The sequence below is a fragment of the Oncorhynchus gorbuscha genome, linkage group LG22 (assembly GCF_021184085.1).
Source record: "Oncorhynchus gorbuscha isolate QuinsamMale2020 ecotype Even-year linkage group LG22, OgorEven_v1.0, whole genome shotgun sequence".
Classification (NCBI taxonomy): Eukaryota; Metazoa; Chordata; class Actinopteri; order Salmoniformes; family Salmonidae; genus Oncorhynchus; species Oncorhynchus gorbuscha.
This window is the reverse complement of record NC_060194.1, coordinates 15536339-15546411: the sequence shown is the minus strand read 5'-3', so window position 1 is coordinate 15546411 and position 10073 is coordinate 15536339. Positions and strand designations below refer to the sequence as shown.

The 10073-nt window shown below is 43.8% G+C and overlaps 1 protein-coding gene across 3 annotated transcripts in view; it reads right to left on the bottom strand.

Moving 5' to 3' along the window:
- LOC124009399 (ephrin type-B receptor 1-like) overlaps positions 1-10073 on the bottom strand; it is a 377149-nt gene that overhangs the window by 175408 nt on the left and 191668 nt on the right. For all 3 annotated transcript variants that reach the window (XR_006834290.1, XR_006834291.1, XM_046321201.1), the window contains exon 3: positions 3110-3791. Coding sequence is in view for 1 of the 3 variants with exons in the window: in XM_046321201.1 (XP_046177157.1) it covers positions 3110-3791 (682 nt within the window). In the remaining 2 variants the exon portion in view is untranslated. The remainder of the gene's footprint in view (positions 1-3109; positions 3792-10073) is intronic.

Genomic DNA, 10073 nt, shown 5'->3' with positions numbered 1-10073 from the left:
CTATATTAAATATATTCACGTCACCAAATAATTGATTAGAACACACCCTTTTTCAATTAAGTTTTACATTAACTTCAACAACACTCTCTAGGGTAGCACCATGGTGTAGTCGGAGGACAGCTAGCTTCCGTCCTCCTCTTGGTACGTTGCCTTCAATAGAAAACTGAGGAGGCTCATGGTTTTCACCCCCTTCCATAGACTTACACCGTAATTATGACAACTTCTGTAGGACGACTTCCAACCTATCAGAGCTCTTGTAGCATGAACTGACATGTTGTTGTCCACCCAATTAAAGGATAAGATAATTAATCTAGTATTGAAAGCCTAAGCTAGAGCCAGCTAGCACTGTAGAGCATAATTTGTAAGTCGCTCTGGATAAGAGCGTCTGCTAAATGACTTAAATGTAATAATGTGGTGAGTAATTGACTCAAAGGGAAAGAAAGACAATAGCTGAACAGTTTCCAACAAAATAATTTCTTAACAAATGAAGGAGAAGCAAGAGAGTAAGGGAGAGATTGTAATTTCAGTGTCAGTTTCACTTACTTAGCTATCAAATGCAGCTGGCTAGTTTAGTTACTCAAACACCCGGCTCAAACAGAGGGATGCTATGTTAGCTAGCTGGCTAGTTTAGTTACTCAAACACCCGGCTCAAACAGAGGGATGCTATGTTAGCTAGCTGGCTAGTTCAGTTACTCAAACACCCGGCTGAAACAGAGGGATGCTATGTTAGCTAGCTGGCTAGTTTAATTACTCAAACACCCGGCTCAAACAGAGGGATGCAATGTTAGCTAGCTGGCTAGTTTAGTTACTCAAACACCCGGCTGAAATAGAGGGATGCTATGTTAGCTAGCTGGCTAGTTTATTTACTCAAACACCCGGCTCAAACAGAGGGATGCTATGTTAGCTAGCTGGCTAGTTTAGTTACTCAAACACAAGGCTCAAACAGAGGGATGCTATGTTAGCTAGCTGGCCAGTTTAATTACGCAAACACCAGGCTCAAACAGAGGGATGCTATGTTAGCTAGCTGGCTAGTTTAGTTACTCAAACACCCGGCTCAAACAGAGGGATGCTATGTTAGCTAGCTGGCCAGTTTAGTTACGCAAACACCTGGCTCAAACAGAGGGATGCTATGTTAGCTAGCTGGCCAAACACCTGGCTCAAACAGAGGGATGCTATGTTAGCTAGCTGGCTAGTTTAGTTACTCAAACACCCGGCTCAAACAGAGGGATGCTATGTTAGCTAGCTGGCTAGTTTAGTTACTCAAACACCCGGCTCAAACAGAGGGATGCTATGTTAGCTAAGCTTTTGGTTTTATTGATTTATTGCCACCGCTGCCCGCCAGGTGTAACTGCTATACTGCTTACTGACTGCACACTGTAACGTTACTTGATGATTGTAGCGGGTTTACTAACGCATTAGTTCTATTAGCTATGCTGACTAGGACGTTACCTTAGCTAATATGGGGACAACGATGTAGCAATTATGACATGTTTGGCTTGAAGATATTTTTTTGCCTGGTCACATACAACTGATGTGTTGTTCATTGAAGTCCACAAACAAAGGGAAAAGGTGAGAGGAGGAGAGCACATAGAGGCTTGAATGAATACAATGTGGCTTCTAGGAAAGTGAATTGTGTTTATTCGTGATCAGGGGTGTATTCATTCCACAGATTCTGCTGAAAAATGTTTCTTAAACAGAAGCAAATGAAACGGGGATAAAAATACATTAATTTGTCCAATAGAAACTCTCCTTTGCAACTGTTGTACTAATGATTACAACCTAGATCAGCTAGATGCAGTCTGTCCACGTGTCACTGTCACTGTCACTGTCTGTCACAAACATTTTCTCTCGACATGTGTGCACCTACATTGTAAACTTTCATTCATAAGCTAGGTTGTAGCAACCTCATTATGGGTATAGGGGAAATTAAAGTATCATTTAGTAGCCTAAACCTATCGCTGTTACTTTGAAGTGGGTGAATGGAATATGAATGACAGTCTTCCAACATGCTGAAATAGAAATAAGGCCATGCCCATGAAAAAAAGATCATCCTCCCTCATCTTAAATGGCACTGACCGCCACTGGTCTATACATACCATGTATTTATATTCTGGATTCTGGCACTTGTTCTGTCATTTCTTCTTTAGATTAGTTTTATTATTTGTGTATTTGCATGACATTCTTGTGTACTGTTGGAGCTGGTAACACAAGCATTGTGCTGCACCTGCTATAACACCTGCAAATCTGTGTACGCGACTAATACACTTCGATTTGATTTGAAAGAGACCGAGAGAGTGTGTGGGAGAGAGCCAAAGCCAGAGGTTATGTCAGGTAACTTTTACCACCAACCATTTGAAAAATAAGGAAAGCAGAAAAATAAGATTCCCTACAGTAGCTCACTACCACAACACATTACTTTCTGCGCAACGCAGACCCAGTCCTTCATCTACCAAGCCTTACAAACTGTAGCCTGGATGTCTGTTATTGGGTTTGGAAAATCAAACATGCGGTTCTCCATTATTGAATGATACACCACCGTACATCACTCGTCATCTGTAGTGCAGCAGGCCTCGCCATCTCAACAGATTAGGAAACAATGATAATGTGCCTCTCTATCATGCTTGAGATGTATGTAATCAACAGAGAACTACAGTGCACCGCATTCTGCCAATACTGTCAATACTGCACGCTCAACAAAGCGTTGTCAGGAAAGAGAGCTATGAAATCGGCAGAGGCCTGTTACAATAAAGAATAAAGAATAAGACGGTGTCTTCTTATGCACCTACCTCACCTAAAATAAATAAATTCCCGTAGAACCTGTGTGATTAGATCGACTGCAAGTCTTCAGTCATGGTGAAGTGTTGAAATACGAAAGACAATTCATTGTTTACAACTCTCGTGTCTGGGACTGAGGTTCAACACAAATCAAATTCCCAAACTGGAAACAGCTACACATTCAGAATAAATCCATGGAAATTGATTCCACAGCCAACCAAATATGGTTATTTCAAGGTTCCCGGGATTTTCCATTGGGTTGTGGGAATAGTGATGGACAGTAAAACTAACACAAACAACATTCATATAGTTATGGACAGTTTTTTCTCCTTACCTCGGCAGACGTTCCCGTTATCAGTCTCGAACCCGGCCTTGCAGGTGCAGCTCCCGATAGGAACCATCCACTCGCCATCTCCATTGCAGTACAGCTTTATGGGCACGTCCACCTCCTCTGAATTTGGGATGCAGATTCCTCTAGCGATGACCAGGGAGGTGCTCTCAGCCCCTGTCATGGTCTCAGGGAAGATGGCAAAGTTCTGCACCACACTGGGGCACTTCTTATAAAACACTCTAACCGAGAGCAGCGACATACAGGCACCATAGTCCTGAAACGCCAGGTAGAACCCGTTCTTCGACAGTGGGCCAAAGCTCCGGACCTCCGTGTTGACCTTCATCAACCGTCCGCCGAAGTCCACCTGGGAGAAGCTCTCATCAGCCGCGATGGTGTCAACCTTTAGGTAAGGGGCTTCCATCCAGAAGGCGGTTCCTTTGGTGGCGATGACCGAGTCCGTCTCGTAGTAGTAAAGGTTGAAGGTCTCCTTGCAGGAGCCGGGAACGTTGGGGATGGAGCTGCAGTCACGCACGGTGAAGCGCATCTCCACGTAGATCCTCTGAGCTCCACGTCGGTCGATGAAGGTGGTGAGGAGCCAGTTGTTCTGGCTGGGCTCGAACACGTTGCACACCTGGTAGGTCCGTATGGTGTTGAGGTTCTCGTCGTAGCCGCTCACCTCCTCCCACTGTGAGACAAACAAAGTAGAGACCAGATAGAGGGGGGTTGATTAGAAACATACAGTATCTTGAAAAGTCACAACACAGCTACGAAGAGTTTTTGACACTACAATGCCAAAAGAGAGGGACGCTCAGTTAGTATCACCTCAACTCTTTATGTAAACACATTTCTGAAACCATATACAGTACCAGTCAAAATTTTGGACACACATGCTCATTCAAGAATTGATCTTTATTTTTTATATTTTCTACATTGTAGAATAATAGTGAAGACCTCACAGCTCTTAAATAACACATATGGAATCATGTAGTCATCGAAAAAGTGTTAAACAAATCCAAGTATGTTTTAGATTTTAGATTCTTCACAGTGCCACCCTTTGCCTTGATTACAGCTTTGCACACTCTTGGAATTATCTCAACCAACTTCACCTGGAATGCTTCTCCAACAGTCTTGAAGGAGTTCCCTAAATAAATCACTGACAGTGTCACCAGCAAAGCACCCCCACACCATCACACCTCCTCCTCCATGCTTCTCGGTGGGGACCACACATACGGAGATCATCCGTTCACCAACTCTGCGTCTCACAAAGACACGGCAGTTGGAACAAAAAATCTCAAATTTGGACTCATCGGACCAAAACACAGATTTCCACCGGTCTAATGCCCATTGCTCGTGTTTCTTGGCCCAAGCAAGTATCTTCTTCATATGGGTGTCCTTTAGTAGTGGTTTTATTGCAGCAATTCAATCATGAAGGCCTTATTCACGCAGTCTCTTCTGAACAGTTGATGTTGAGATGTGTCTGTTACTTGAACTCTGTGAAGCATGTATTTGGGCTGCAATCTTAGGTGCATTTAACTCTAATGAACTTATCCTCTACAGCAGAGGTAACTCTGGGTCTTCCTTTCCTGTGACGGTCCTCATGAGAGCCAGTTTCATCATTGCACTTGATGGTTTTTGCGACAGCACTCGAAAGAACTTTCAAAGTTCTTGAAATGTTTCTCATTGACTGACCTTCATGTCTTAAATTAATGAATGACTGTCGTTTCTCTTTGCTTATTTGAGCTGTTTTTGCCATAATATGGACTTGGGTCTTTTAACAAATAGGGGTATCTTCTGTATACCACCCCTACCATGTCACAACACAACTGATTGGATCAAACGCATTAAGGAAAAAAAATCCACAAATTAACTTTTAACAAGGCACACCTGTTAATTGAAATATATTCCAGGTGACGACCTCATGAAGCTGGTTGAGAGAATGCCAAGAGTGTGCAAAGCTGTCATCAAGGCAAAGGGTGGCTACGTTGAAGAATCTCAAATATAAAATATATTTTGATTTGTTGAACACTTTTTTGGTTACTACATGACTCCATATATGTTATTTCATAGATTTGATGTCTTCACTATTATTCTACAATGTAGAAAATAGTAAAAATAAAGAAAAATCTTTGAATGAGTAGGTGTGTCAAAACTTTTTACTGGTAGTGTATGTATTAATATAAACTTTTTCTGGCTATCAGTAAATTCAAAGCAGCTGAAGATAAATTAACTCTGAGTTTTGAAGACAAACTTGTGGCGGGGATATGGAAAGTTAATTTGGATTCAACTGACTTCCTAAAATGACCGTTTCTACCAGTCTATGTCTTAAAGAGCCAGCCACTGAGTAACGCAGTTTCTCTGGAACACATCCGCAAGGTCGAAGTTCACTGTCCAGTATCCAGACAACCTTTCCCCAGAGCTTCCTATACAGTTAATGTGTGTTGAGGCCGGCAATTGAGGACAATGAGAGGCTCAATTAAAGATGTTACAGAACTGTTGTATTTGATGCGAAACTCCCTTCTGCCCAGTTTGTTTCCCTGATGTTGCTTTTTTTGCCATCCCTGTAACTGTTGCTTCTGCAGAGAGATCGTTTTCCCTAACTAAAACTCATAAATAACTACCAAAGAAGAATTAGGCTCTCGGTCTAATATGCACTTTTGAACATCTGAGTAAGGTCCACTAATGGCACTGACGCCATTGTAGCCTTGACATTGGCATTTGTTCACTGATATCCCCTTATACTTTCAATCAGTTTATTTGATATTTGTCACTTTTTCAGTCACATTCCTGAAACCCAAGAAACACTAAGCGTGCTAGTACGTATGGATATAAAAAAAAGGTTGACGAATGACGTTTTGGAGATTTTACAGTCAAAAAATGTTATAAAAAACAAAAATAGACATCGATGACAGGCACATGGGCTGAGGGGGGAGGGATGAGACCCTTCAGAGCTGCTGCAGTGTGTCTGGCGCTGCTGTGTGTTCTCCTACTGGCTGGGATCATAGGTCTGTGTTTCTACCACAACAAAGTCATCAGTGAGTTTGAAGATTACAAAGCTTCCAACAACAAACTGACAAAAGAGAGAGAATTGTCATAGACCAGTTATAACAACCTGGCAAAGGAGAGAACCCAATTGTGACTCGTTTCAGGAAACTAGGCATATGTCGCATGTCACTACATCACATCAGAGGCATTTGAACGTAAACATGTATTTTTTGGGGCAGAAGTACCTTCTGGATCAAGTGAACTTTCACGTGCCTTAATAGCACACTTGTATGTCATCTGTAAATACAAATACAATTGTTAAATTACGAGCCTAGTTGGTTTAGCCATGGACAAAGTCAGGAACCTTCCCACTAGCCATGATTGGATAATAGATGGGCTGGACATGCCGAGATATGAGTTCAGATTGTCCATGTAGCATGCTTCTGTCTATAACATGAACTGCTCAGTATGTGTAGACAATCCTTTCTATAATCAGCTTTTTTTTAAAGATATCATGAAGAACTGCAAAAGTGCTGCACTGAATTTAACAGGTGCTATCGTATCGACAAAGATCAGTTGGAAGACTTTGTGATGGACTACTTTCTGGAAGATGATCGTGCCACTTGGAAAATTAATCAGAAAAAGAGGAAATCCCTGATTTAGGTAAACACATTTTCATTGAACCAGACATCGTAGAGTCTTCTGATGACAGTGAGTGGGATGGAAACAATGTTGTTGTCACAGAAGAAGTTGACCGAGTTTTGAAATCCGTGGAATGCCTGGTGGAAGCAGAGTATGATAGCTAAGGAGCTGGATACTGTCATGTTTGTCATTTATTATCATGTCTTGTCCCTGTGCTCCCCATTCTATTCGTTTCCCTCTGCTGGTCTTATTTGGTTCTTTCCCTCCTTCTATCCCTCTCTCTCCCCCTCCCTCTCTCACTCTCTCGCTCTCTCTTCTCTCTATCGTTCCGTTCCTGCTCCCAGCTGTTCCTATTCCCCTAATCATCATTTAGTCTTCCCACACCTGTTCCCGATCCTTTCCCCTGATTAGAGTCCCTATTTATTCCTTTGTGTTCCGTTCCTGTCCCGTCGGTTCCTTGTTTAGTATTCACCATGCTGTGATTGCGTTTCGCCCTGTCCTGTCGTGTTTTTGCTGTGATTGTGTATCGCCCTGTCCTGTCGTGTTTTTTGCCTTCATCAGATGCTGCGTGTGAGCAGGTGTCTCTGTCAACTACGGCCTGCGCCTACCCGAAGCGACCTGCAGTCTGTGGCCGCTTCTCCTGTCATTCCCCTCTACAGACTAGAGGATTTCTGTTATTCCCTGTTTGGACTTGAATAAACTCTGTTTCTGTTAAGTCGCTTTTGGGTCCTCTATCACCAGCATGACAGAAGGAACCGACCAAGGAATGGACCCAGCGACTTCAGACGCTCGTTACACTGCCGTCAAGATCCAAGGAGCCATGCTCGGCAGACACGAGCAGGAATTGTCTGCTGCTCGCCATGCCGTGGAGAACCTGGCCGCTCAGGTTTCCGACCTCTCTGGACAGTTCCAGAGTCTACGTCTCGTGCCACCTGTTACTTCCTGGCCTGCCGAGCCTCCAGAACCTAGGGTTAATAACCCACCTTGCTACTCCGGGCAGCCCACTGAGTGCCGCTCCTTTCTCACGCAGTGTGAGATTGTGTTCTCTCTCCAACCCAACACATACTCTAGAGAGAGAGCTCGGGTTGCTTACGTCATTTCACTCCTTACTGGCCGGGCTCGAGAATGGGGCACAGCTATCTGGGAGGCAAGGGCTGATTGCTCTAACAAGTTCCAGAACTTTAAAGAGGAGATGATTCGGGTTTTTGACCGTTCAGTTTTTGGTAGGAGGCTTCTAGGGCCCTGGCTTCCTTATGCCAAGGTGAACGGTCCATAACGGATTATTCTATTGAGTTTCGCACTCTTGCTGCCTCTAGTGAGTGGAACGAGCCGGCGCTGCTCGCTCGTTTTCTGGAGGGACTCCACGCAGTGGTTAAGGATGAGATTCTCTCCCGGGAGGTTCCTTCAGATGTGGACTCTTTGATTGCTCTCGCCATCCGCATAGAACGACGGGTAGATCTTCGTCACCGGGCTCGTGGAAGAGAGCTCGCATCAACGGTGTTTCTCTGCTCCGCATCGCAACCATCTCCCTCCTCTGGCTTTGAGACTGAGCCCATGCAGCTGGGAGGGATTCGCATCTCGACTAAGGAGAGGGAACGGAGGATCACCAACCGCCTGTGCCTCTATTGCGGAGTTGCTGGACATTTTGTTGATTCATGTCCAGTAAGAGGCCAGAGCCCATCAGTAAGCGGAGGGCTACTGGTGAGCGCTACTACGCAGGTCTCTTCATCTAGATCTTGTACTACTATGTCGGTCCATCTACGCTGGACCGGTTCGGGTGCTACATGCAGTGCCTTGATTGACTCTGGGGCTGAGGGTTGTTTCATGGACGAAGCATGGGTTCGGAAACATAACATTCCTTTCAGACCGTTAGACAACATTTAAAACATTTAAAAGCGGATATTGAATATCCCTTTTTCACTGTGAAGTTATTAATTACACATTACATTTACATTACACTTTGGATGGTGCATCAATGCACCCAGTCACAACAAAGATACAGGTGTCTGTCCTAACTCAGTTGCCAGAGAGGAAGGAAACTGCTCAGGGATTTCATCATGGAGGTCAATGGTGACTTTAAAACAGTTACAGAGTTTAATGGCTGTTATAGGAGAGAACTGAGGATGGATCTGTCAGGATTTGGCCAGGGTTGTTCCGGTTTTTGGTCACTAGATGCCCCCATTGTGCCTTTTGCTTTGTTGCATGAAGAAAAAATGTCAATAAAAGATTTTGGTCACAAAAAAAAAAAATGAGCACACCTCAGGTTGTAGCAGGACCTATGTTACATCTAGAGGATTAGAAGAAGTAGGCCTAGTACTCAACAGGCTAAACTGTCTTCCTGAAATGACAGTTTCCTGTCTGCCAGTGGTTATGTCTAAAAGAACATTGGATAGAGGAGGACAATGGTAACACACATAAAGGAATCTGGTTCTTTGTTATTAAAATCGACATAAAGAGGACGATTCGATTCCAGATCTCCTACCTCCAGACCCCAAACACAGCCACTTTCTCATTCTTGTGAAGTCTTATATTCACATCTATCTGGCAGCCAATCTCGTTCAAGGTTTTGTATTGTCTGCCTAATATGGCACGCCTATTGGTGGTAAGACACCTATAAAATGTTCCTTACACACAACACAGCGTTCATATTTGAACAGGTTCTCTAGCAGATCGTCTGGGAATTAGTCGTTTGAGACCGTGGTAGAACATGGAAATGTCAGAGGATAAGTATGCCAATACAGACCGGTTATGTAACAAAGGGGCGAGCAAACATTTTGAATTTATATTTGAAAATGCCATCGTCTCTCAGGACTCAAGCGACAAAACCGTTGAGGATGCCACCTCTTAAGGGCAGACCAGGACCTAACCCCTTAAGTTCTGATTACTCAAGTAGGAGACCCACCCCAGAGCTGCTGCAGTTTGTCTGGGGTTGCTGTGTGTCCTCCTACTGGCTGGGATCATAGAACTGGGTTTCTACCACAAGAAACAGAAATCAGACTAATGAAAGAGAAGAGTTGCAGAACACTGGGAGAAGAAGAAAGACCAGACACAGACCAGCTACAACAAACTGACAACAGAGAGAAACCAGTTATAGAGGGGAGAAAGTCAGGCTTCAGAAGATCTTGTCTGACCTAAAACAAACGGGTTTGTATTACCTCTCCTCTGAAGACAACTTATAGGATGAGAGCATACAGGACTGCATTGAGAGAGGAGCAGACCTGGTGATCATAAACAGCAATGAAGAGCAGAGATTTCTCACTAGGCCCAACAAGGAGGTCTGGATTGGCCTGACAGACAAAGACATAAGAGGGGACCTGGAAATGGGTGAACGGTACCCCACTGA